This window comes from Syngnathoides biaculeatus, chromosome 20 (assembly GCF_019802595.1).
Source record: "Syngnathoides biaculeatus isolate LvHL_M chromosome 20, ASM1980259v1, whole genome shotgun sequence".
Lineage (NCBI taxonomy): Eukaryota > Metazoa > Chordata > Actinopteri > Syngnathiformes > Syngnathidae > Syngnathoides > Syngnathoides biaculeatus.
The window spans coordinates 14,249,999-14,277,712 of NC_084659.1; the positions used below are offsets into that span (position 1 = coordinate 14,249,999).

General features: G+C 44.9%; 1 protein-coding gene across 6 annotated transcripts in view; it reads left to right on the forward strand.

The window, feature by feature from the left end:
- The window catches only part of celsr1a (cadherin EGF LAG seven-pass G-type receptor 1a), a 59,095-nt gene that overhangs the window by 27,833 nt on the left and 3,548 nt on the right, over nucleotides 1–27,714 (forward strand). For 3 of the 6 annotated variants that reach the window (XM_061807934.1, XM_061807935.1, XM_061807937.1), the window contains exons 7-33: nucleotides 5,452–5,532; nucleotides 11,236–11,393; nucleotides 13,348–13,511; nucleotides 13,597–13,722; nucleotides 14,628–14,794; nucleotides 14,870–15,055; nucleotides 15,129–15,242; nucleotides 15,388–15,562; nucleotides 15,637–15,778; nucleotides 17,563–17,683; nucleotides 17,790–17,973; nucleotides 19,364–19,465; nucleotides 20,006–20,100; nucleotides 20,182–20,391; nucleotides 20,474–20,657; nucleotides 20,745–20,888; nucleotides 21,556–21,739; nucleotides 21,920–22,087; nucleotides 22,178–22,304; nucleotides 22,383–22,583; nucleotides 24,022–24,196; nucleotides 24,294–24,406; nucleotides 24,501–24,580; nucleotides 24,719–24,845; nucleotides 25,803–25,928; nucleotides 25,990–26,123; nucleotides 27,595–27,695. In XM_061807934.1, the coding sequence (XP_061663918.1) occupies nucleotides 5,452–5,532; nucleotides 11,236–11,393; nucleotides 13,348–13,511; nucleotides 13,597–13,722; nucleotides 14,628–14,794; nucleotides 14,870–15,055; nucleotides 15,129–15,242; nucleotides 15,388–15,562; nucleotides 15,637–15,778; nucleotides 17,563–17,683; nucleotides 17,790–17,973; nucleotides 19,364–19,465; nucleotides 20,006–20,100; nucleotides 20,182–20,391; nucleotides 20,474–20,657; nucleotides 20,745–20,888; nucleotides 21,556–21,739; nucleotides 21,920–22,087; nucleotides 22,178–22,304; nucleotides 22,383–22,583; nucleotides 24,022–24,196; nucleotides 24,294–24,406; nucleotides 24,501–24,580; nucleotides 24,719–24,845; nucleotides 25,803–25,928; nucleotides 25,990–26,123; nucleotides 27,595–27,695 (3,889 nt within the window). The remainder of the gene's footprint in view (nucleotides 1–5,451; nucleotides 5,533–11,235; nucleotides 11,394–13,347; nucleotides 13,512–13,596; nucleotides 13,723–14,627; nucleotides 14,795–14,869; nucleotides 15,056–15,128; nucleotides 15,243–15,387; nucleotides 15,563–15,636; nucleotides 15,779–17,562; nucleotides 17,684–17,789; nucleotides 17,974–19,363; nucleotides 19,466–20,005; nucleotides 20,101–20,181; nucleotides 20,392–20,473; nucleotides 20,658–20,744; nucleotides 20,889–21,555; nucleotides 21,740–21,919; nucleotides 22,088–22,177; nucleotides 22,305–22,382; nucleotides 22,584–24,021; nucleotides 24,197–24,293; nucleotides 24,407–24,500; nucleotides 24,581–24,718; nucleotides 24,846–25,802; nucleotides 25,929–25,989; nucleotides 26,124–27,594; nucleotides 27,696–27,714) is intronic. The other 3 variants (XM_061807938.1, XM_061807939.1, XM_061807936.1) reach the window with 2 other exon arrangements.

Genomic DNA, 27,714 nt, shown 5'->3' on the forward strand with positions numbered 1-27,714 from the left:
TCTCCACCAAATGTTTTTTTTTTTTTTTTCAATGCATGTGCGCTTCTATTCCTTTCTGTAACTCTTCCACTCTCTTTATCTCAGCCTTAACGTTACCCACTCACAAAATCTGTGGTCTACGACCATGTGGGTTGGCTATCATCGCAAATACTTTGTCGAATTTCTACTGTTATCACTTTTGCACAGTGTCAAACTAAAGGCCCGGGGGCCAGGTGCAGCCCGCCGCATAATTTTATGTGGCCCGCGAAGGCAAATCATGTGTATCAACTTCCCTGGTTTTTGTCCAAATTTGAACCAAAATTTCAAGCTGTCATATCATAAATGATGACCTTTATATATTGCAAGCATTTTTGTGTTAGCAAACATCAACAATTGTTGAAAAACCCATTACCCTTGATTTCTGATTCCCAAACTAGTTGATAAATTTAATGTGTGAATACGATGGGTCAATTAAAGATTTTCATGGTTTTAGTCATAATGGCCCTCTGATAGAAACCGTAACTACAATGTGGCACGCGATAAAAATGAGTTTGACACCCCCGCACTATTGTATTGTATGCGTAGCGAATAAATCATCCAGTTAGTGTGCATTTTAGGAATGTAGTAATCTTTATCGGGAAAAAAAAATGTCCAAATATCCATTCAAGGCCTTGTTAAGTTGACTTCTGAAAATCATTTCTAAATACATGATACATATTTCCAAATAATTGCTGAAAATGTGAAAAGAACTATGTAGCGCTCAACTGTGAAGCTATAGTTTTAAACTGTTCGTTAGCATTTCCCGAATTCATGGGGGTCGCCAAAACTGGGACAAGTAATGCACTTCGCTCCTTGCTGAAGTCAACCCACTCCCACAATCTAAGACGAGAGAGGCTTTATTTTATTTTTTTTAAGTCCCACTTGACAGCCAGCATTTACTTGGCTTTCGGGCTAGCGTGGCTACTTTAGGGTGCCTCATTGTTGGCCATGAGTGCGCGCACATCACATGGAGGAGGCAAAAAAAAAAAATAACGTTAAAAAAACAATGATAATAAAATAGTCTGAGATGACAGCCGGTGTGTGGACAGGGGCTTTGCACTGGTATGCTTGCTTTAGAGTGCCTCATTGTTCGCAATGACCTGGTGGGATATTTATATATATTTAAGCATATATTTTTGTATCTCATACATGTTGTAATGTGCGGACATAAGAAAGATGTGAGATGAAGTTGCCTCAGTTTTTATTTATTTTTTCAGTCTTAGTGGTGTGTTAAGTTTATAAGAAATTTGGGAGGGGTTAATGTATAATTGAAGGCTCTGTGCTTTGCCATCATACCATGAACATCATCAACATATTTAAGGACTGTTTTCATATTCTCCACTTTTATTGCGTGCTTTTCGCAATTTCTGTCAACTTTTTTTTTGTCTATTGTTTCATATTTCACAAGCGCTTTGCCCCGTGTAGCCTTCACTGGTTTTGACAGGCCAGCATTTATCACACGTGACAAATGGCGGCGAACGTTGCTGGCCATGTTAGCTGCAGGGTCACTTTTTGTGCTCATTGTTATGATTTTTGCAATGAGGAGGATGCTCCAAATGCACACTGGGACGGTTTCTGTATGTACGTCTTTTTGTCGGGATGTTGCCATGCCAACAACAGACGACTTTCCGCCCCTGTTTTGCGTGGGTTTCCTTTTATTTTGCTTTCTTTGGCTGATCCCACTCACTTTGTTTTTGCTGCTTTTTTTTTGTTTCCACACATCCCATCTAAGGTGTGTAACATGTACAACTCAGCAGGTCCATGAAGATGTCATGTAGTGATTTACAAAGCGGCTGACATCTACCGTTACATTAGCCAGAGGCCGAAGAGCATTGACACATGGCCGTCTTTTTGTTCATGTGGTGAATGATCAGAAGGGATCTGTAACTGAGCCCCCTCGCATCGATTCCTGGAGGGGGTTTGTGTAAACGTAGACAGCAGAACTTTCTCAGTAGACGTGTTGACGATTGAATACGCAGATTTATCTTGCACCGAAGGAGACTGACTTCTAAAGACATGATAAATCCATATCATACGCACGCAGATAACGCTGACTCGGATCAGATTTTATCCCGCTCTGAGCTTTTAAGACCTTTAAATGGACATAAATTGAGATTGATGTGTTTTTAAACAAACAAGAGCACTTTGTTTTTAATTACCGTCATTTCTCAAAAATAATGTGCAATTTTTTTTCCAAAAATATTTTCAAAAAGTTAAGAGAGCGCATTGTATTTAGGTATGGATGAAAAATAAAAAATACAATCACATTGTATAGTCGTATACAGGAATTTTTTTGAACATTTCAAAATGATATTTGAAGTCTTATGTTACACATTTATATAAATTACAGTAATGTGCACCACCAACCTAAATCTGACCTCCTTGGGGAGAGGTGAAGGGGGCGCATTGCATTTTACGATTGTTAGCGTCACATATTTGTTGCTACTACGCTAAAGATCACAAATGACTGCCGCTTAGTTTGTTTTAACTTAAACGAAAACAAAAATGTCGACTACAAGGGTCGTTGTGCAGCCACTTAAAAGTGTCTTTTAAAAGAAATGAGACCTCACTCTGGCTGATGACACGGCCAATTCGGAACCAAAACAACGTGCGCAAACTGCTATCAGCTAACTAACAAAACAACGTAGCACGATCGTAATGGGCACATTGAAAAAACAAAACGGGATAGCGCACACAATTGAAATGCTCGCTTTTTTTAAGTGCCTATTACGCTCAATTCTACGTAGTTTGAGCTCTCGTTTTGATTGCGACCTGACGCTATGAAGAGCTGCGACAAATTATAGCAGATCGAGGGCAAGAGGCTGCGCTGGTAGCACAGTGGACCTTCCCCTCAAAGCACTGACAATAATGAGGAATAAAGGGAATCAAGACTGTCAAGATTCAAAAAATGTTTCCTCACAAACCCCATGGATGGCACAGAGGATGACATGCTGTGGGTGCAAGATGGGATCACTATTCATGAATGCAGGAGGCACCAGAACTGGACCAAGTCATCAATGATGAGTTTGGCAGTGTTGATACACCAGAGCTAGCTACGATGGATAGTTTTTAGATTGGAGATGAGTCGGGTGCTTCTTTTGAAGTCTTGGCTAAGGATGTGTAATGTAGAGTATAAACTGGATTATGTACAAATATTTAATGCAAAAAATGTTTGTTAAACAGTGTTAGTTTATTTATTTAACACTGTTATCAACACTATTAATAAAATGTCATGCCATCGTTGATTTATTTGAGTTAGTTTAGGGATTCTGTTCAGACATTTGCAGGGACCAGGACAAGCATGTCTTGTGGCCTGTCCCGAGATATACATGTATATTACCGCTGCATCAGTACATGCACAAACATTATTATTAATGATGACTTTTTGTAAAACAATACAAGTACAACAAATACAAACCTAGCAAAATAGAATTAGATAATTCCCAATATTTTGAGCATACGGATAGCAGCAAATTAGTGGTGCGCGTTGTACATTGGTAGAAGGGTTTTCCTGATTTTTTTTTTTCCCCAAGTTCAACTTTGGGGGTGCGCATTATACTTCAGGACACATTATATTCGAGAAATTACGGTACCACCTGTAGAATAATATGCATTTTATTATTTATTATTATTCATGTCACTAGCATGTCCATGAACTGTTAATCTCCAGTTAGATTAGCATGTAGAAACTAATATACAGACACACGCCATCATAATTATGGAAATCTCAAAAGCAGCCACTAGGTATGAATAGACGATTGTTATGCTCACGCGAGCCTGCTCATGTGTTAAATGCACAGAAGGTGATTTAGTGGGTCGGATGATGAGACGGTTAAAGATTCCGGAGGGGGTCCGCAGACACCCCCGCACATACCCTGTCCCCCTTTTCTTTTTTTTTTTTTAATTATTATATTAGAGCCACTCTTCAGAAGAGCCGGGGTGCCCCGGCTCAAAAACAATAGGTCAGAGGTTGAGGGGAGGAGGGGTTGCCGTGGAAACAGACAAGGATTTAGCCATTGTTGTCCCCATCCGAGGCCGTCGGAGAGCGGGAGTGCCCAAAGCATACCACAACATTTGAGATGAGGCAGCTTAAGGCATTCTTTGTGGCGAGGACACGTGGTTGTGTCCCAACACACTTTGCCCGAACTGATTTCACAGACAGGCTTTGAAAAGGAAAAATGTATACTTGTGAACAGGAAAAACCAAAGGGAATATCTACTTTTATGCTTCCAAGATACATCCCAACTGTTGGAGTCAACGTTTTACGTCCTCAGGGGAAGTTATTGGAGTCATAGGCAAAAACAAATAGTACACAACAAGTAGTATTTGAGCCGCCGTATGCATTCTTTGCTGTTTTTACCACCGCAGGCTGTTTCATATTCAGCGATCCAACGTCGGCAACATTCCCAGACAGGCTGAGCTGAGTCTTATCAGTCCGCCAAAGTCGCCAGAAGTTTCTGCCTCTCCCGTTCGCTGGCCTCTCGCTCTCACTCGCGTGCGGCTTCGGGCAGGCACTTTATCATCCATGGCATACTCGACGTGTGAACTGACTTCACGGTATAGCGCAAAATACTTAAGGTATAGCCGTATACCTTCCGTGTGTGCCTTATTGGACCTTGTTATGGTCTTCTGTTACTCGATTGTAAAGTGCTTTTCTAATGGTCTTGTTGCTTTTCTTGTCATTAAGTCGAAATTTCACAGTGGATGTACAGGTAGGCTGTAATTCCATTTACTGCATTGTGTTAAAACTACTCTTGAAGTTTCTTTCGGCTTGTCCCTTTCGGGGTCGCCACAGCGTGTCATCTCAAATGAACGCACATATGTTTGGCACAATTATGGAACTATAATCTTGTTGATGTTTCAAGGTAGGATGAGCGTGTGAAGCCAGGATGCGGGTTTTCAGTTCGGGTGTGAAACAAAGACAAGGTTTCAAATGAGGGTTTCCGACGCATGGACTTTAAAGTGCCACTGTCATGAAATTAATGATTTTTAGTACGCTATTAATGAAAAAGCGGCAGCTGTTATGTTTCATTTCAAGATCTATTTTAGAATGTTTATAGGGATGACACTTGGGCTCTAATCACAGTGTTGATTGTTGGGCACACGTTCAACAAAGTGGTGCTGGGTTGTTGCACCGAAGAGTTGAGGTTTCCGTGGTAACTGCATTTGCCGCAAGGACAAGAGTCTTCCTTATTTGGTGACACAGTCTCCACTTTATAAGTTGCGCAAAATATAAACACAAGCTGTGTGTATGTTAGGAGGCGATGTGATTTGATGACATCACGCAGGAATTAAGTTCTGTTTCAGGGCTTTTCTGGGATGTTTGGTGGTTGTTTTGTTGTGCATGATAGTGTTATTATTTTTTGGGGGGAGGCGAATCATCTAAGATAAACACGCAGGTCTATCTAATGCAGTGTCTCTCTCTTGCCCCAGGAAGGGGGGAGTCTGGTGGACTCCAGCGGGCTTCTGCGGCTCCCGCTCAAAACTGTCTGGCTGGAGCTCATGCAGAAGGAGGTAACCATTGGCCTCTGGATCTTTTTTTTTCTCCCCCTCCTCCTGATCACTCGCTTGTCCGAGAGGGTGATGTAGTTGCTGTCGTTGGTGTTGTTTTCTAGTTTGGAACTTGTTCTGGGCTTTTTTTGTATCATGTCACTTCTCTCTTGTGCTTGTTTTTGCCTTTCATTTTATAACCATTCCATCTGTGTTTATCTCTGGCACGAGCCTTATCAAGGCCACTTTTAAGGTTGCCAAACATAAACAGAGATTGTGAATATCCGTAACGGCGTTATCGGACAACTTACAGTGCTTTAAAACTTTGCCGATAGCGATGTAGATTGTTGGTATAATCAGTGTCGTCTCATAGTTGACGTCTGTGGAAATCAATCTTGAATGATATATATTTTTTTTCTCATGTTCATGTGAAGAGGATTTGTCAGAGAGCACCAACAGTCACTGGGCACATCGGGGATGCAGTTACCTTTACCTCAGTTTTACACCATGAAAGAATTTCTTTCGCTACTTCAAAGGCCACCAGCCCACCGTAGCCGCCGTCCGTATGGTATGGTGACAGGAACGAATGCAAACGAACGAACAGGGACGGCGGTAACGTACAGGCTTGAACGCGGGACATTCGTCTCTCTTTGTGCATGTGAATAATTCACACTTCTCGGTTTACACAGCCACGGGGGGCTGGTGAGGTAATGCGGAAATGAGTCTGTTGCTCAAGGTGTGACACGCTAACCTGTGAAGGCGCCCGAAAGATCATTTGCACTCATGGGGGTGGGGCAGATGAATTGACCTGGGGAAAGATTACATGCATACCTGGGTTCTATTTCATGTTTGGAAATGCTTATATTTTATTGTTCATCCCTGGAAAAGTTGGATAAAGCCTTACAGTTTGAGGAACTAATAGACTTGGATGAAAACTCATAACAACTTGAAGTACACAAACACGCACACAATTTTAGTCCATATTTTTACAAGAATCATGGAAGTTGACACAGATGATTTGTGGTCCACATACGGTGAGAAAAATAAGTATTTTAACACCCTGCTGTATTGCAAGTTCTCCCACTTAGAAATCATGAAGGGGTCTGAAATTTTCATCATAGGTGCATGTCCACTGTGAGAGAGAGAGAAAAAAATCCAGAAATCACAATGTATGATGTTTTAACATTTTATTTGTGTGATACAGCTGCAAATAAGTATTTCAACACCTGTCTATCAGCGAGAATTCTGACCCTCAAAGACCCGTTAGTCCGCCTTTAAAAGTCCACCTCCACTCCATGTATTTTCCTGAATCCGATGCACTAGTGTGAGGTTGTTAGCTGCATAAAGACACCTGTCCACCCCATGCAATTGGTAAGACTCAAACTTGCAACATGGCCAAGACCAAAGAGCTGTCCAAAGACACCAGAGACAAAATTGTACAACTCCACACGGCTGGAAAGGGCTACTGAGAAATTGCCAAGCAGCTTGCTGAAAAAAGGTCCACTGTTGGAGCAATCATTAGAAAATAGAAGATGCTAAACATGACGGTCAATCTTAATCGGATGATCAATGATCCTTAGAAAGGTGAGGAATCAGCCCAGGACTACACGACAGGACTTTGTCAATGACTTGAAAAGAGCCGGGATCACCATTTCCAAGGTGACTGTTGGTAATACACTAAGACGTCATAGTTTGAAATCATGCATGGCCATTCTTAAGTTTGCCAATGACCATTTGGATGATACAGAATACTCCTGGGAGAAGGTTTTGTGGTCAGATGAGACCAAAACGGAACTTTTTGGTCATAATTCCACTGACCGTGTTTGGAGGAAGACGACTGAGTTCCATCCCACAAACACCATCCCTGTTGTGAAGCATAGGGGTGGTAGCATCATGCTTTGGGGGTGTTTTTCTGCACATGGGACAGAATGACTGCACTGTATTAAGGAGAAGATGACTGCGGCCATGTATTGTGAGATTTTGGGGAACAACCTCTTTCCCTCAGTCAGAGCATTGAAGATGGGTCTTGGCTGGGTCTTTCAACATGACAATGACCCGAAGCACACAGCCAGGAAAACCAAAGAGTGGCTCCGTAAGAAGCATGTCAAGGTTCTCGCGTGGCCTAGCCAGTGTCTAGACCTAAACCCAATAGAAAATCTTTGGGGGGAGCTTAAACTCTGTGTTGCTCAGCAACAGCCCAGAAACCTGTCTGATCTAAAGAAGATCTGTGTGGAGGAGTGGTCGAAAATCCCTCCTGCAGTGTGTGCAAACCTGGTAACCAACTGCAGAAAACGTTTGAGCTCTTTAATTGCAAAGGCTACTGTACCAAATATTAACATTGATTTTCTCATGTGTTCAAATACGTATTTGCTGCTGTATCACACACATAAATCGTTAAAAAAAATCATACATTGTAATTTCTGGATACTTTCTTTTTAGGATTATCTCTCTCACAGTGGACATGCACCTATGATGAAAATTTCAAATGCCCTCCATGATTTCTAAGTGGGAGAACTTGCTGTATAGCAGGGTGTTCAAGTACTTATTTTCTTCACTGTAAAATCATGTGGAGGCTGGATCTGACCCCCAGGCCTTGTGTTTGACACCTGCACCTTCGAAAATGGAGTGTAATCTTCCAGGAGCGCACCAAACAATGGCGTTTCCTCGGGCCTGCCCAAATCAAATAAAAGTGCGCGGGGCCGTCTTCCTTTATGAGCCGACTGGAGCGGGCGGTCGTCTGCGGCGCGGCCCGCTCGCTTCCTTCCTCGCACGCAAACACTCTCGCTCGCGCGACAAACGCACACACATCCTTCTCCAGAACAAGTACTCCATCCATCGGCGCTTGTTTTCCTAGCTTGTTATCCCCTAATTTCGATGGTTCTTTGACAAGAGTGCGGAAATGTTTTGCGTGAAACTTAATTTGTTGTGGAGTATTTTTTTCCTTTGTTTGTTTTTTTTTTTTTTTAAATCACTGCCTCGGGCGAATTGGCAAAGTCATCTTGTTGACAGGAAGCTGATAATGACAGAGGTGTCAAAGTGTGTGTGTACATGCGCGGAGGTGGGATTTGGCTGCAGTTATGTTGTGATGTCATTCCGGCGTCTCACCCCCCCCCCCATCCCCCCGCTTGTCTTTTGTGGCTGGCCGCGGGGGATCAAGTGCGTCGCCATGGCTGCGGCAAGCCTTTCGCCCCTGGAGACGACACTGTAGGGAGAGGGAATCTTCAACTGCCCACGTTCAGCGGCAGGGTAAATAGGAGGGTCTCACGAGAGGGCCCACAATGTGAGGGCCAAGTGCACTTTGTTACGGGGAGGGGGGTCCAAAAGAACCCTGAAACTATATACAGTGTACTATGTAGACTAAAGGTTCTCAAACTTTTCAAGTTCAACCTAAAATGTACTTCTACAGTAGCATAGTAGTCCTAAGTTTTCATCAAAAACAAGACCGTGGTTTTATTCATAAAAATTGATTTCTTATGATTGTGGTCCACAGAAAATTCATACACAGTTTCAACAATAACACTGCACTTAAATATATAAACAAAAGCGACTCCAAGATTCAATTAAAATGTATTGCACAGTAAGTTTCTTTCGGCTTGTCCCGTTAGGGGTTGCCACAGTGTAACAATAAAGTGAAATAGAAAAAAAAATGTGTGAAAAAAAAAATTTAATACTATTGTATTGTACTTATTTTAAATACCACTGAACTGTACATAAAATGTATGGGAATAAACAAAAATTACTAAAAAATAAACACTAACATTAGGCAGTTTGATTGTTTTTTTGATTTTAATGATTGTTTCATTTAGTGCAGGAATGTGTGATGTATGAAATAATAATTCATCTTTCCCCCTTTGAAATGAACGGCCACTAAGCCTAAAAAATGTGAAGCGTGTTTTTATAGGGAAAATTGCACTTTATAATGTTTACTCCATGAAACAAAATTCTGTACCGGTCAGTATAATGTAAAAGATTAAACAGTTTGTGTGTTTAAAAAATAAATTCAAATAATCATCCAACTCCTGGTCCAGATTGCGGTGGGCCCTCCCTCACAAAATTTGTCGACTTTCTCCCCCCCCCCCTCTTTTTCCTTTCGTCTTCATCTCATCTGCTTCTCGCTTGAGTGAGCTCACAAGGGATGCCGAGATCCTAATCACTGACATGACATGTTCCTCTGCAGGTGGTCAGACGGCCACTTGAAAAGCCCCCCCACTCCCTCCCCCACTTTTTTTTTTTTTTCCAACCTCACTCTCATTTGTTTTAATTTTGACTGGTTTGTTGGCTCTTGGCACCCCAAAAATGTCTTCTGGTGCTGTCTTGTCTTTCTTTCATCGTCATTTCCGGGCGTCCACTTTTGTCTTTTTTAAATATTTTCCTCTCTTTTTTTAATCTCCTCCTTTGTTTATGGTACCAGCTGTATCTCATTTGTCTAATCCCATTAACATTGGAGACATGCCGTTTGTTTTTTTTTGTTTTTTTTGGGGGGGGGTCAGTCTTTGTCAAAGAAGTCATCAAAATGGAGCTACTGTATGATTGCAAAGTGGCAAATCCTGGTTCTGCGCGTTAATGAGTGGAAACATTAGAGCTTTAAACTCTGCTCCCAAGCCACTGTTGTTCATGAACCTCTCATGATTAATATTATTTTTATGGGGCAAGGGGTGGGGGGAAATTACAAATAAAGGGATTTGGTAGCTTGATTTTTCTAAGCTGATCCACATTTTCACAGATCAACATTAGCTGAGCCCTGGTGGAAGTATTAACCTATTTTAACTTGTAGGTGTGAGCGAGTTGAAAGGCAACAATGGGCCCTCTTTTGGGGGGGGGGGGTCCCATCGTAAGCAAAAGAATCCATCTTACTTCGGTTTTTGAGCCAGGTGAAGTCAGCTAATAGTTATCTCGTGCCAAAACCTTCCCCGAAAAAGAAACAAAGCCTGCAATGACGCATTCGGACTCTTAACTGCTGTAATTTCCAGCCTATAAGATGCAGCTTTTTTCACACGATTTCAACCCTGCGGTTTATGCGGTGATGTGGCTAATTTTTGCATTTTTTTCTCACGGCTGCAAGGGGGCACTCGAGCAGAAAAGGTAAGAGTGAGACCGGTGGAATATATATTCCGAGGAAGTGACTTTTACCGGTCCAGCCTTGTTAGCGCTGCGCGAGGGTATTACTGTCGTGTCTCAGTGATTTTTACTGGTATGTTTTTTTTTAAACAGGCCTCTTAGCGCAGTACTAGTGTTAGCGTGGCGGCACTAGGGTTAAACTCTGTGTGTACCGTCTTTCTTTGTAAATATCGGCTTTTACACAAGTGCGACTTATGTATGTACCAAATGGTATTTCCTTGACAAATGTACTGGGTGAGCCTTATAATCAGGCGCGCTCTGTAGGCCAGAAATTACAGTAAATAGTAAGTTTCTTTCAGCTTGTCCCGTTAGGGGTTGCCTCAGTATGACATCTCAGATGATGGTTTGTTTGGCAGAGTTTTTACACCCATGCCCTTCCTGACGCAACCCCTCTCTGGGAGTGGGGACCCCAGTGGGATACGAACTCATGACCCCTGGTATACCAAGCCAATGCTCTAACCACTGAGCTATGAAATACTGAAACATTGATGATCTTGTTTAAATTTTCTTTTCTTGCTGGTCGAGGATCATTTCACAGGTTTTCATGATACGTTACCATCCACAACATCATGAATCTTCACTTTTGAGTTAAGAACGATCTGTTTTCAGCCAAACATCGGGCGGCTGGGTATACCCCACGGACCCTCCGGGGAGAAAGTGGCGGTGGTCGCCGTGGACGACTGCGACATCTCCATGGCGATCCGCTTCGGCAAGCAGATTGGGAACTACTCGTGCGCAGCCCAGGGAACGCAGACAGGACAAAAGAAGTAACGCACACAAAAAACTTTCTTTTATGTTGTACATGCGACTCTTGTGATGAATCACAACAGCCACCAAATGTGTAAAAATGAAATTGCGGAATTTTCATTACTACTCGATGATTCACTTCATTCCGTGTTTGTTTGTCTTTTTTTTTTCTTCACCTTAAAGAAAAAAGCACAAAATTTAAGTCTATCAATAAAAATCTGAAGCTAGTTTAACTTCGCTGTAACAAGCCTACTTTGACAAAGCACTGGAAAGTGAAGATATTTGTTCTGTAGGTAGTGCAAGTAAAAAGTCGTCAGCAAAATAAAAGCAGAATAATAAATACAGTGGTACCTCGGTTTTCAAACGTCTCTGTTTTCGTACAAATCGATTTTCGAATGAAAATTTCGAGATTTTTTTTTTTGCTTTGGTTTTCTATCGAAAATCGGTATTCGAACGCCCCGACCAGCTGACCCACGACGATTTGTTATTTCGAATGCACTCCCGAAAAAAACAGAAACAACGTAATGCGCACGACGCAACCAGTTGGCCCACACACTCCTCTGCACGCAGACGTGTTCCGGTAGTGACTTTTTTTCTTCCAATTGAGCAATATTAACCCCCGATCATGGCTCCAAAGAAGGCAAGTGGAACTGCTGCTGCTGAAAAAAGGAAAGTGATGGGTAAAACTGTTGACTTCAAGAAGAATTTGATAGCCAAATACGAATCTGGTGCGCGTGTTTCTGAGCTATCGAAGAAATATGGCATGGCGAAATCGACGATCAGCACCATCCTGAAACACAAGGATGCCCTCAAAGCATGTTGACCAAGCATATCTTGGAGGAAGTCGAAAAGTTGTTTCTTTCTTTCTGCGCTAAATTGAACGACATCCATAATTTTGTCGAACTCCATGACCCTAACATAGCAGAATGTTGCGGAGCACTGCAAAACTTCAATGAAGTTGTTATGAGCCACTTCAGGAAGGTGCTCGAAAGACGACAGAAACAGTCAACATTAGATTCTTTCTTTGTTAAAAAGGGGCTTGTCACCCCCAAAGAAGACATTTGAAACAGTTGTTTTCCATTGCTTTTTTAATTTGTGCCATTAACCCTACCTCTAGTTGCAAGTTAAATTTTTTGTGCGTTACGTACTTTCTATGCAAATAAAAAAAAAAATTGTCCATTTTTTTCCCCCCTCATTATTGCTTGTTTAAAGTTATTCTGCACTTTTGTTGATTAAAAAAAAAAAAGTTTTCAGGCTGTGGGTCGAGTCGCGACAGATACGGTAATGCACTCCCAGCCTGGCATACTCTACTGCTAAAGCATACATTTTAAGCAAAAAATAAATATACTGTGTATTTCTTAAATGATTTAAGCATATAAAGTATTTAAACGATACATGTATTTCTACTATGCAGTTTATTATCAGGAAAAGCTTAAAAAAAACATTTTTTTAGGCTTGGAACGCATTATTTCATTTTCCATTCATTGTGATGGGAAAACGCGCTTCAGTTTTCAAACATTTTAGTTTTCAACCGGCCTTCTGGAACGAATTGTGTTCGAGAACCGAGGCACCACTGTACCTGAAAGATCAACTGGCGTAAATATTGAATAACTTCCCACCACGGCCTGAATCAATCCTGACCTGCGAATGCACTGTTTATGCGAACAATTCCTGCATTCAGGGGTTAAGGCTTGCTTTGCGCGTTATTGTATCACATTAAATCTCTCCCAAGCCGTTGCCATTTGATGTTTTATAAGCAGCCACCCCCACCCTCCCTTTGCTTGACCCACGATGCCCGATCTGACTCTTGTTGCTGCGATGCTAGCAGCTTAGCCTTGTGACAGGCTTAAGGGCTTCACCTCACTTGCCTTTTTAGCTGGAAGAAAATGTCCTTTTTGTGAGGAGGGAGAAAAATCCAATGGAAGTTTCTCATATTTTTATGGCAATCTTTTTTTTTTTTTTTTTTTTTTTTAGGTCTCTGGATTTGACCGGGCCGCTGTTGCTCGGTGGCGTTCCCAACCTGCCCGAGGACTTCCCGGTGCGAAACCGAGACTTTGTGGGTTGCATGAGGAACCTGAGTGTCGACAGCACCCCCGTGGACATGGCGGGCTACATCGCCGACAACGGCACCACAGCGGGTAGGTTCCGGTTTCATTTTCAACCGCGCTCGCAGAAAAATGCCATTGAAAACCTGAACATTTTTCTTGGCCGTGAACTTGTTAGGGTGCCCCGCGAAAAGGAACTTCTGCACACCGAGTGTATGTCAGAACGGGGGCGTGTGTGTCAGCAAGTGGAACACGTACAGATGCGACTGCCCCACCGGGTATGGCGGCAAGAACTGCGAACAAGGTGAGGAAAACCATTTCACAGTTGGATCGGATAAGAATTCCAGAATCTGGAAGGGTGTGAAAAAAATGTTGAAGTGGGCATCAGATTTTGCATATCCGATTGACAAATATAGTTTATAACTCCGCATTTTTCCTTCATAGGTGTGTCTCAGATGCAAATGTGCGTGCTTCTGCTTGCATTTGCGTGCGCACCGGTGTGTTTATATACAGTAGGTGTGTGTCTGCGGGACTTCCAGGAGCTCGTGTGTGTGTGTTTGGGAGATGGGGTTGGGATTAGGGTGCACCGCCTGCTTTGACTCATTGTGTGACTCATGCACCAGTCACAGCAGTTTTGCAGAGAAACTGATGAACCCGCAGAAAAGGGATCCACAAAACTCTCGTTTTTCAGATGTGTGTCATGGAGACTTCATTTTTGTTGTTATTGAATCATCGTGAGTGGGCATGAATTGGGTTTCGGACACTTTTCAGGGCCAGGGACATCCATTTTCTGAACCACTCACCCTCACGAGGGTTGCGGTGGCGCTGGCGCCCATCCCACCTGTCATCGGGCAGGAGGCCGGGTACGCCCTGAACTGGTTGCCAGGCAATCGCAGGGCAATTATTTCGCAGCCCTCCGAAGTATCGAGACCCCGGTTTGAAAACCACCGGCCTCGACAGCAGCGCACTGTGACGTCGCGCTCCGCAAATCGTCCGTGACTGGTGTCGCGTTACAAGCCCGAGGCAGCCCCGCCAGTTACCTGAAGCGCTGCGGTTGCATGTTTTGCCGTCTTATACACTAAAACCCTTGTCATGCCCGCCGCCAGGAACAAATACGCTCTTTGTGCTGTAATTGCAGTGTGTGTGTATGCGGATATTTATGATCAAGTTCAAACCAATGTCGCTTAGTTTCCCAAACGTTCTCAACAGTGATGCCGTCGCCTCAGTTCTTCAACGGCAAGGCGCTGGTGTCATGGAGCGAGCCCGACGTCACCATCGCGATCCCCTGGTTCATGGGCCTCATGTTCCGCACCCGGCAACCGGCCGGAACCTTGATGCAAGCCAATGCCGCCCCCTGCTCCACCATCGGCCTCATGGTGAGCCACAGCTCGCAGCAGAACCACAATTCCGGGTTTTTACTTTTTCTTGTTTTTTTCTTTTAAATTCCGCAGGTGAGTGAGGAACAGGTGCGAATGGAGGTGTTGGTAAGTGACCAGTTGGTGGCGTCACTGAGCTTTCCGCAAGTCCGGGTCAACGACGGGGAGTGGCACCACCTGCTGGTGGAGCTGAGAAGCGAGAAAGACGGCAAGGGCATCAAATACGTGGCCGACTTGTCCCTGGACCACGGCATGTACAAGGTATCATTTGAATCGCAAGCGATCGGGCTGCAAAGTGCGTTTGCGTCTTTTAATTGTTGATTTTCCCGAACAGAATTCGGTTGTGATTGGCAACGACCTGCCCGGTTTGAAGCTCCAAACTCTTCATGTCGGAGGTTTGCCTGGCGAAGTCAACCAAGTCAGGAAAGGATTTGTTGGCTGCATACAGGTCAGTAGAGTGTGTCACAATATTTTGGAGGGATCGTTCGTCAAAAATATCTGATAATGTCCAAACCCTACATGAACATAAATAACGAGTCGATTCTGAGAGGGTGACATTGTGGTCCTCTCCGTTTTCCGATTTTGCCTCTCAGGGCGTACGCATGGGCGAGACGTCCACCGACGTGGCCAACGTGATCATGTCTCGCGGCCTGAAGATCCGTGTGGAGGAGGGCTGCGACCTGGCCGATCCGTGCGACGCCACCATCTGCCCCGAGAACAGCCACTGCAGCGACGACTGGACCACGCACACGTGTGTCTGCGACCCAGGTACCGACCCTCGACACCGCCCCGAATGTCAGAGAAGTATTATGGCGCCGGCTCATTTGCACTTTGTCTCGAAGGCTATTTTGGTAAAGAGTGCGTCGACGCCTGCCAGCTTAACCCGTGCGAGCATGTTTCCACCTGCGCTCGCAAGCCCAGTTCCTCCCATGGCTATACTTGTGAGTGTGGTCACAACTACTACGGGCAGTACTGTGAAAACAAGTAAGTCCTTCTGTGAACATACCTTTTTCTTACATAAGTGTTATCCATGCAGCTGTGTCTTAGTCTTAAACCTCTTATTTTCCTTTCGGCTTGTCCCGATTAGGGTTCACCACAGCATGTGATCTTTTTCCATCCTGTCTTGCATCTTCCTCTCGAACCCCAACTGCCCTCATGTCTTCCCTCACCACATCCATAAACCTTCTCTTTGGTCTTCCTCTCGCCCTTTTGCCTGGGAGCTCCATCCTCAGCATCCTTCTACCAATATACTCACTCTCTCGCTTCTGGACATGTCCAAACGATCAAAGTCTGCTCTCTTGAACCTTGTCTCCAAAATATCCAACTATGGCTGTCGTTCTAATGAGCTCATTTCTAATCCTATCCAACCTTCACGCTCCAAGCGAGAACCTCAACATCTTCATTTCTGCTACCTCCAGTTCTACTTCCTGTTGTTTCTTCAGTGGCACCATCTCTAATCCATACATCATGACTGGCCTCACCACTGTTTTCTAAACTCTTCTGTCACATAACACACCAGACACCTTCGGCCAACTGTTCCACCCCGCTTAGACCCGTTTCTTCACTTCCTTACCACACTCTCTATTGCTCTGTATTGTTGACCCCAATTATTTGAAGTCGTCCACCCTCGTCATCTCTTCTCCCCGTAGCCTCACTCTTCCCCCTCCACCCATCGTATTCATGCACCTATACTCTGTTTTACTTTGTCTTATCTTCATTCCTCTCCTTTCCAGTGCATGTCTCCATCTTTCCAATTGTTCCTCTGCGTGCTCCCTGCTTTCACTGCATATGACAATATCATCTGCGAACATCATGGTCCAAGGGGATTCCAGTCTAACCTCATCTGTCAGCCTATCCATTACCACTGCAAACAGGAAGGGGCTCAGAGCTGATCCCTGATGCAGTCCCACCTCCACCTTAAATTCTTCTTTTACACCTAAGGCACACCTCACCATTGTTCTGCTGCCATCATACATGTCCTGTACTATTTTAACATACTTCTCTGCCACACCAGACTTACGCATGCAGTACCACAGTTCCTCTCTTGATACTCTGTCATAGGCTTTCTCTAGGTCTACAAAGACACAATGTAGCTCCTTCTGACCTTCTCTGTACTTTTCCACGAGCATCCTCAAGGCAAATAACGCATCTGTGGTACTCTTTCTAGGCATGAAACCCTACCGTTGCTCACATATACTTACTTCTGACCTGAGTCTAGCCTCCACTACTCTTTCCCATAACTTCATTGTGTGACTCATCATCTTTATTCCTCTGTAGTTTCCACAGTTCTGAACATCGCCTTCTTAAAAGTCTTCAAATGCATTCTTTTATTTATTTATTTCGTTATTTTTTGGGGCAATACCACTACTGGGATTCAGTGACATAATCGAATAAGTACTTAAGAACAGTTCAAAATTGGACACCCCTAATTGAGACGCATTACGCATCACTTCCTGTCTGAACGGGGATGTTGGTTTTCCCCGCCGTCACGCTTAACTATTCCTCCAAAGGTATTTCGTCTCAATGTGGCCGCTTGCCGGCTCTCCTCACATCACCAGTGCAGAACCGCAGATCGCATCAATCTTAGAGGGAATATTTGTTTATTTGAGCTGTTGAGTCACACTGGGGAAGAAAAGCTTGGAGGAAGTTTATTGATTTACTACAAGCTGGTAATTTAGTAGCCCGAAATGCCACCTGGAAGATGAGTTATTGAGTTATTAACAATATCGGAAGTAAAAAGTAAAATACATTTTGTGTGTGGAAACAAGGGTCGAGAAGCCGTGCGCTCGAGGTTGGTGGGGCAATCCCGTGTGCGGACCCTGCGGGTGCGACACAAGCAAGGGATTTCATAACGACTGCAACAAGACGACAGGGGAGTGCCGCTGCAAGGTAGGATCGTCAGCAAAATTCAGGAACAGTTATTGGATCCAGTTTCCTCGTGACCCTGCTTCCGTCCAACTCCGTTCGGCAACTCTCTCTCGACCGATTCCTGCAGGACAACTACTACCGTCCGGAAGGGGGCGACACCTGCTACCCGTGCGACTGCTTCTCTGTCGGCTCGGAGTTTCGAACCTGTGACCCCGTCACCGGGCAGTGCCCCTGCAAGGGCGGCGTCATTGGCCGCCAGTGCACCCTCTGTGACAACCCCTTTGCCGAAGTCACGCCCAAGGGATGCGAAGGTATGCAATGAGAAAAATGAGGAAAAATTGAGGAGAAAGAATTACCCTTATACCGTAATTTCCGGCCTATAAGCCGCGACTTTTTTCACACGCTTTGAACCCTGTGGTTTATGCGGTGATGTGGCTAATTTGTGGATTTTTTTACGACGTCCACAAGGAGGCACTCTAGTGGAAAGAGTAAGAGTGAGACAGGTGGAATATGTGTGCCGAGGAAGTGACTTTTACCAGTCCGGCCCTGTTAGCCCTGTGCTAGCGTGTTACTGCCGTTTCTCAGTGATTTTTACCAGTATCTTTTTTTTAACCGGCCCTGTTAGCACGGCGCTAGCATTAGCGCGGCGGCGTTTGCATTAGCGCAGTGGCGCTAGCGTTAAACTCTCTGTGTACTGTTTTTCTTTGTAAATATCTCGTGTTTCAATGTGGGCACTTGCGGCTTTTACGCAGCTGCGGTGTATGTATGTACCAAATGGTATTTCCTATTCAAATGTACTGGGTGAGGCTTATAACAGAGGTGCGCTCTGTAGGCCGGGAATTACGGTAGTTTAGAAAATACAGTAAATTTTAAATAAGTATCTTGACTTTTGACTTTACTGTGAACCCCTTGTGGGTTTAAGTGAAAATACACGAGGAATCAACACTCACTTAAAAAGGCATTTTTTTTCTTTTAGAATAAATTACTTCAATATAGTTTCCACCAGAGGGGGCTCTCGCAATAATTTTGTTATACATGGCTATGATTTTCACAAAGGTCTCGGAAGTGATGTCAGGATCTGGCTTTTGTTAGTCGGCATGTGAGTGCCTTGGTGTGAGCCGTGGTCGACAGCAGTTCCTTGTTCTCATTTTGTACTTCGCAGTTCAGTTCAGGGTTCAAAGTGTATTGGCAACTGTGTCTGTCTTTGCCCACAAGTGAGGGCATTCGGGTTTGTCCATTGCTCCATCTGTTTTCTCACAACGTTCCAGCGCCAGCATTTTCTCAAGCTTCGCATCTCCGCTGACTTGGTTTAAGTATATCGCCCACAGAGTGAAAACTGAAAACTGTTGCGAAAGATTGTCAGAGTTCAGCCGAGTTGAATCGGCAGCGTCAAAACAGAGAAACAAATGGTGTCGCGCACATCTGCTGGTGCTGCGGTTGAGCTAACTTTCTGCCTTTGTCGCCGAGCAGTCAAGCAGAAGAGGCGGGTTTGCCGCTTGCGCTCTCTTGGCAGCGGCAGCGCGCACGCACAATACAGTAGCGCTGAATAGAAGACAGAAGAGGAATGCCAATGGCGCTCAGCGTTTGCCCTTACAGAACGTGCTCAGACTCTCAATCGCTGGTCGATCCCTAGGCTGTTTGGACATTTTTGTCCTCATGTCACATCCACAGCAGGCACTGACGCAACCTTTGCTTCCACAGTGGTGTACGACGGCTGCCCCAAAGCCTTCGACTCTGGAATTTGGTGGCCGAGGACCAAGTTTGGACGTCCAGCCGCCATGAACTGTCCCAAAGGATCTATTGGTGAGTGACGTTAAAGGGCACATGGAGCAAGCCTAGGTTTGGGGCTCTGTGATTGGCTGTCACTAAGGGTCGCTGGCATCAATGGGTTGAAGCAAGATACATTGTTTGTCTTAAATAAATAGTTTTCAGTACAATGAGGAGATGCAATGATCTCTCACAGTGGTGGGGAATCACTGCCTGAAGGACAATTGAGGTGAGCGCCTTGGCACCATCGCCAGGGCAACCCCGGTGCTGTCACAACAGACTCATTGGGGAGTTTGCAACTTTGTCCCCTGACCTTAAGCCTTTTATTCTTTAACAACAGCATTGAATGACAACAAGAACACTTTGCATATCAATCAAGCTCTGACGGGTCCTTGCCCAAGTGCCAGCATCGCCTTTTAAAGAAGACCTTGAATGCATCTTGGTATTTTCAAAGTGTTTATGAAATTTGATCATTGACTTTGCTCAAAAGTTCAATTAGATCTGACGTGTTTGCTTTGCCTGTAAGTATTTTAGCAATGAATTTAATGAGGTTATAAAGTTTCCATGTGTTTTTAGGTACCGCCGTCCGCCACTGTAGTGACGAGAAAGGCTGGATGTCGCCAGAGCTCTTTAACTGCACCACCACCTCCTTCGCTCAGCTCACAAAACTGGTGATTACTTCTCAAAATGTAGAATTATTACTCTTAAAAATATATCCATCACCCTATAATAAATAACTTCTGCCCTCCTAGAACGAAGAGCTCCATCAAAACAGCTCCAGGATGGATGGCCAGCACTCCAAGAACATCGTGCGTCTGCTCCACGGCGCCACCAGGGCCACCAGGAGCTACTACGGCAGCGACGTCAAGATGGCCGCTCAGCTTCTGAACCACGTGCTGCGTCACGAGAGCCGGCAGGTGGGATTCGACCTCGCCGCCACCAGGGATGCGGAATTCAACGAGGTAGCAAAGACGAGCACTTCAGTAACGCGTACCGCGGTAATAAACTAGTCAAACTGAACGCTCACCTGAACATTTGTTCTAGAATTTGATCCGAGCTGCAAGCGCCATTCTTGACCCGGACACTAAAGCACACTGGGAGCAAATCCAGAAGACAGAGGGCGGCACCGCCCACCTGCTTCAGAACTTTGAGGACTATGCAAACACTCTTGCTCGAAACGTGAGGAAAACCTACCTGAAACCTTTCACCATTGTGACAGACAACATGAGTGAGTAATGTGACACGCTGTATGATGATGTGACACAGTCCACTTTTGTCCGCGGTTGCATCATTTTTCTCACCTCGCCTTCTCCAGTATTATCCGTAGACTACCTGAATGTGTCGGACCCCCGGAAAGCGACATTTCCCCACTTCCAGGACATCGAGGAGGAATATTCAGATGTGCTTGGGTCTTCCGTGCATTTCCCTCACTTTAATCTGCTGCGTCAACGGCAAAAAGGTTTAAAAAAAAAAAAACAAACGAAAAAAAACCCTGCGTAATTTCCGGCCTACAGAGTGCACTGGATATAAGACACACCCAGGAAATAGCATTTGATATATAAATAAGTCGCACCTGTGCAAAAGCCCTAAGTGCCCACATTGAAACACGAGATATTTACACAGACACTTTTTAAAGTTTTAATATTTAGCTGAGCTTAACATAGCAACAACACAGTAGCACAAACAGGGCTGTTAAAACGCTAACGCTAGCAGCGCCTCGCTAACGCTAGGAGCATCACACTAATGCAAGCAGCGCCGCAGTAACGCTAGCAGCACCACACTAATGCTTGCAGCGCCGCGCTAACATGAGCAGCCCCGTGCTAATGTTAGCAGTGCAGTAACAGGGCCGGTTTAAAAATAAAAAAAACGTACCGGTAAAAATCGCTGACACAGCAACAATTGAGCAGAGCGCTCACAGGACCATTTACTCGCCACATTGATTCCACCGTCTCACTCTTACCTTTTCGGCACAAGTGCCCCCTTGCGGCAGCTAGAAAAAAAATGCACAAATTAGCCGCAGCATGTGAAAAAAGTTGCGGCTCATAGGCCGGAAATTACGCTACATCGATGCCCGAGCCTCTTGCTGTTGTCTCTTCTTCACCTCCATACATGCTTGTCTAAATCAGAGGAAGCCACCACAACGCCCGCCGCCCAGAGCGAAACCACCCCGGTGGAGGGTCACACGACCTCTGACAGGAGCCGTCGCCACCTTGTGCCAGCTGTCCGTCTGCCGGTTGCCGTGGTGATTGTTTACAAATCACTAGGGAAGCTGCTCCCGGAAAGATTTGACCCAGATCGTAGAAGCTTGAGGTAGATAGAATTGACATCGTTTCACATTATGGAGAATAAAAAATGAGCCCTGTGATTGGTTGGCAACCAGTTCAAGGTGTGCCCTGGAAGTCACCCAGTCACAAGACCAGGACTCTAATCAGGAAAAGGTTTATGAAAATGGTTGAAATGACGGGATTCCTTTATGTGTCGTCTTTGCAGGGTCCCTAACCGTCCGGTGATCAACACAGCAATCCTTAGCGCCGCGGTGCATAGCGAGGGGCCCCCAATTCCGTCGGTCCTGGACCCTCCCATCACGCTGGAGTACACGCTGCAGGAGACGGAGGAGAGGACCAAACCTGTCTGCGTCTTCTGGAACCATTCCATCGCGTGCGTTTGACTTGAGGAGCGCGCAAATAATCATTTCTGCAGTTTCTGCTTTCGGCATCATTGACGTGTGACTCTCGCGGGCGTGTTTAGGATCGCCGGGACGGGTGGTTGGTCCTCCAAAGGCTGCGAGGTGCTGGAGAGGAACTACAGCCACATTAGCTGCCAGTGTAATCACATGACCAGCTTCGCCGTGCTCATGGACATGTCAAAGAGAGAAGTACTGATGTCACTTTTGAATTTTAATGCAATATTCCATTGTCTTTCACTGACTTCTCTCTCTCTCTCTCCACTCAAGTACGGCGACGTTCTCCCCTTGAAGATCGTCACATACTCCACGGTGTCCGTTTCCCTGGTCCTGCTCCTGCTCACCTTGATCCTGCTGTGCCTGCTGCGCCGACTGCGCTCCAACCTGCACGCCATTCACAGGAACCTGGTCGCGGCGCTTTTCTTTTCCGAACTCATCTTCCTGCTTGGCATTAATCAGACGGACAGTCCGGTGAGGAGAAATCGGGATTTTAGTTGATTTGTACACAATGTTTTGGCCTACGAATTCGTATTTGTAGTTTCTGCAAATAAGGGAGAGATTGGACTTATTTACATTGTTGATAAGTATGCTCAAAAACTAAATCTGAAGAGTCTGGCACCAAAATGCAAAGGTGCCAGCAGTGAATAGGCACATGCCTTGAATTTTAAAGGAACCCCTTGGTATAGAGTCCTCAAGTAAAATAAAGTGTTGCCTCGTTTCTCGAACACAATACGTTCCAGAAAGCCGTTTGAAAACCGAAGCATGTTTTCCCATTCCAATGAATGGAAAAAAAAATAATGCGTTCCAAGCCTAAAAAAATAGATTTTTTAAAAGCGTTTTTTTTTTTTTTTTTTTTTTTTTTAGCCTTTCCTGATAATACACTGCATAGTAGAAATACATGAATAATTTAAATACTTTATATAATTAAAACATTTTATTTTTTGCTTAAAATGTATGCTTTAGCAATAGAGTATGCTAGGCCGGGAGTACATTGTACTGTAGCGACTCGGCCCCCAGCCTTGTAAACATATTTTTATTAACAGAAAGCCGTTCGAAAGCACAGTAACAAATTGTCGTGGGTCAGCGGTCAGGGCGTTCGAATACCGATTTTCGTTCGAAAAACAAAGCAAAAAAATTGAAATTTTGTACGAAAACAGAGATGTTCGAAAACCGAGGTACCACTCCAATGTCCTAATAACAGCTCGGAAACATTTACAGTATGCAGACACATTCATTCAGTGGAATCATAAGATGTGGGAATACTTTGAAGTCTGCACGCACACACACACCTCGCTGAATGGAGACATGCCGCGACTGGTACCTGTCTCAAAAACCCGGCCTCGTAGCGGTAGGCCCTTGGGCAAGCTTTCTAATTTAACCTGATAAATCTCTCTTGTGTCTTTTTTTTGTTGTAAAGTTAGACAGTTTGCATGTCTTTGGGAGGTATTAGAGTAGGATTTAAATGTGCTTTTAGTCTACCCTGGATGAGATAAGACCTCTTTATACCACCAGAGGGGAGGGTGGGGGGCGATAATGGGTCATTGTTCGCTTTCTGGAACTTCTCATCTGCATCCAGCGCTTGTAACTATTAATGAGGGTCCCTCTTTTCACGGAAGAACATTTTGGCGTGTGAAGTTCTTATATATTTTTTTAAAGTTAAACAGTTGAGCCTTTTTGTGTTTAGCCCACCTGCATGATGATTTATCAATCTGCCAAAGTAGTTTTTCAGTCTGTGATCTCGCCCGCTATAAATTGCGGCTGCTCTTTGACAAAGTGCATTCCTCCTTTCCAGCAGCAAAAATGAACGTCATGGAGGGTCAAGAGGGTTGGAGGAATGTTGGGATAGTTCTGTGCATTTACTTGAATTATTATCATTATGATTATCATTTTTAAATACTCTTCCTTGTAGTTTGTGTGTACAGTCGTCGCCATCCTCCTGCACTACTTCTACATGTGCACCTTCGCGTGGATGTTCGTGGAGGGCCTGCACATCTACCGCATGCTGACCGAGCTGCGCAACATCAACCACGGTCGCATGCGCTTCTATTACGCGATGGGCTGGGGAATTCCGGCTGTCATCACCGGTAAAAAAAATATATATATTTTTTTAAATGAGCTTCACTTTACCAAGTTTCCTGGACTCTTAATTGATTCAGTTCTTCGTGCGTCCGCTTCTGTCAGGCCTGGCCGTCGGACTGGACCCTCAAGGTTACGGCAACCCCGATTTTTGTTGGCTCTCCGTGCATGACACGCTCATTTGGAGCTTCGCGGGTCCCGTATTTGTCGTGGTGGTGGTATGTTTTTGGCCAAACAATTGTTGACACACCAAAGCATTGGCACATAATTATGTATTGATTTTTTTTTAAATGTTTATTTTTCCCTCCATAGGTGAACATAGTGATCTTTATCTTGGCTGCGAAGGCTTCCTGTGGGCGCAGGGAAAAGGCGATTGAGAAGTCAGGCGCTATGTAAGCATCTCTATTCCAAACAGACTCATACAAATATCACGTTTACCACCACTTATTCCCCCCACACACACAAATTAAATTTCCAATTTTAGTCCATAAGTCCTTTGGAGTCAATTTTCACGTGCCATACCTCCTCAGCCCAGCACTCCGTATGGCCTTCCTCCTGCTCCTGCTCATCAGCGCCTCCTGGCTGCTGGGCCTCATGGCGGTTAACAGCGACGTGCTGAGCTTCCACTACCTGTTCGCCAGCTTCACCTGTCTGCAGGTGACTCAACTGTGGCCCGCTTACAAACGTTTTGTGCCAATCGATGTCAGTTAATCAGAATTGCGACCGAGCGTTACTGCGAAAATCTTTCAGGAATTAACACCCCGATAAAAGGTTCAAATTGCCCAAAGATATGGCAGTAAAGCACTTTTTTTTCCCATTAGACACGGCTGTGGCTATACTAAAAGTGAATAATTTGTTTTTCACTTCAACCTATGTCTTGATGCCATTGCAAGGTTTTTATATTATTTTGCCTCGAGCCTTACACAGCAAATAAGTGAGTTTTTCAGTGTATAACAGATACAGCACTGGGGCACCCCAAGGTTGTGTTCCCTGCCCTCTACTCTTCTCTCTCTTCACGAACGACTTCACATTGTGGCATCCGACTGTCAAACTCCTGAAGTTCGCAGATGACAAAAACAAATGTTTCTTGTTCTTGTTGCTATGTTGTTCCTTGTTCTCAGTTTTCTGTTCTACGTGCCGTACCAGGGCAGCACCGACTGCTGCAGAAAAATTCCTTGTGTCTTCTACACACTTGGCCATTATAACTGATTCTGATTGGTTAATGTAGAACCGGGTATATGTGTTTTGTTTTTTTTTTTTTTTTACAGGAATGATTTTTCAGAATCTTATGAAAATAATTGTACTTCTAAAGATAAAGTCATGATATTATATGCAAAGTCCAAGTTTACGAGTCAGTTTCTAAATTATTTCCATCTTACAAGCCGCAACTTTTTTCACACGCTTTCAAGCCTGCGGTTTATACGGTGATGCGGCGCTATCGTTAGCGCACCTGGTTATAAGCCTCAGTACACAGAGTTTAATGCTAGCACCGCGCTAACGCTAAACTCTTTCTGTGTACTGAGGCTTATAAACAGGTGCACTCTGTATGCCGGGAGTTAGTGTATGTTCCCTTGAGAAAAATGCGGGTTCAATTCCCTTTTGCTTAATTCACAGGGCGTCTTCATCTTCTTCTTCCACATCATCTTCAACAAAGATGTGAGGAAGCATCTCAAGAACGTCTTCACGGGGAAGAAGAGCCTCCCGGAGGACACGGGCACCACGCGGACCTCTTTACTCACGGTGAGGGACCGCCGGCGCTTTAGCCACTTCCGCTTTTTAGCTGACGCGTCGTCATCTGCAGCGCTCCCTCAACTGCAACCACATGGACGACGGCCCCGTGTACCGCGCGGCCGCGGGCGAGTCCACCGTCTCGCTGGACAGCACGCTCAGGTCAGCAAAGAGCCACGGCAGCTACCTGGCTTACGCGATCAGGAGGTACAGCACGCTCACTGACCGCATGGCCGCTTCCACCACACTTGTGTGCATGGGTTTTGTCATCTGGACGGCCACCAGTGCATGGCTCGCACTCACTAACAAAACACAAGCGAAACTCTTTGGGCGTCGTTGATGGACCCAATATCCATCGCGTTTTGCGAGTCGTGTGTGTGTGTGTGTGTGTGTGTGTAGATACATTATTCAACCCACCTATTAGTGTAAAGCATCTGTTTTTTTTTTTTTATATCATTATGTGTAAACTAAATCTGCTTGTATGGCTTTTTGCAACAAACATCCAAGATATTCTTTATTACCGTAATTCCCGGCCTACACAGCGCAGGTGGTGATAAGCCTCGGTACGCAAAAAGAGTTGAACGCTAGCGCCGTGCTAACGCTAATGCTAGCGCCGTGCTAATGACGCATCACCGCAAAAACCACAGGGTTGAAAGCGTGTGGGGAAAAAAAGTCGCGGCTTGTAGGGCGGGAATTATGGTATGTGTTATAGTGCATATCATTTTTCCGTTATTGTTTATCTGACCTGACTGGTGAGAAAATGTACCTGGCAGTTCAGAGATTTTGGGTTGAAATATCGGTTCTAACTAGAATGACCATCCATCCATCCATTTTCTTTGTTGCTTATTCTCACGAGGGTCACGGGGAGTGCTGGAGCCTATCCCAGCTGTCAACGGGCAGGAGGCGGGGAACACCCTGAACTGGTCGCCAGCCAATCGCAGGACACATCGAGACAAACAGCCGCACTCACAATCACACCTCGGGACAATTTTAGAGTGTCCAATTAATGTTGTATTTTTTGGAATGTGGGATGAAACTAGAGTGGCCGGAGGAAACCCACGCAGGCACGGGGAAAACATGCAAACTCCACACAGGTGGGGCCGGGTTTGAACCCTCAGAACTGTGAGGCCAACGCTTCACCAGCTGATCCATCGTGCCGCCCCAGAATGACCAGTGAAGTTTATATCGGGGATCAGATTACAGCATTTAAGTCACGACACTCATTCAGCAGCTTTAGATTCTTTCGAGGAGGTTTGACAGGTAGAAGATCAGGGCTGCGCTCGTAAATCTGTCGTCGGGGCAAACATGAGCCGACCCCGAGGTTAATGGGTGCCGCGGGGGGACGGTGGGGAGACTGTGGCGTGCTGCCTGGTACCAAAGGCAAGCGAGCGGGTAGATGTAGGCACGAGATTGGAGCATAACTGCTGAGAAGGCAATTTACGACTGACACACGCACGCATACTTTTCTCTTTGGCCGTTGGCGGAAATAAGTCGCCAGTATCGTGTTTGTCCTCGGGCCAAATTCTCCACAGTTTCAGGTGGGCAGGAAGGAATCCAAGAACTGTCTTGGCCGTAGCCAGATGCCACAAAAAAAAAAAAAAAACAGACTTAATCTTGCACAATCATCGAGTTCTACAACACTCGTTTTTCCTCTTCCTTCCTTTTTTCATCTGAGCAGGGAAGAGTCAGGCCAGAAGCCCAGCGTCTCCTCGGGAACGGCCAAAGGACACACCGATCTCGACGGGCCTCTCTTCCACAGAACTGGCTCTAAAGCAGATGGTGAGTTCATCAAGATGAA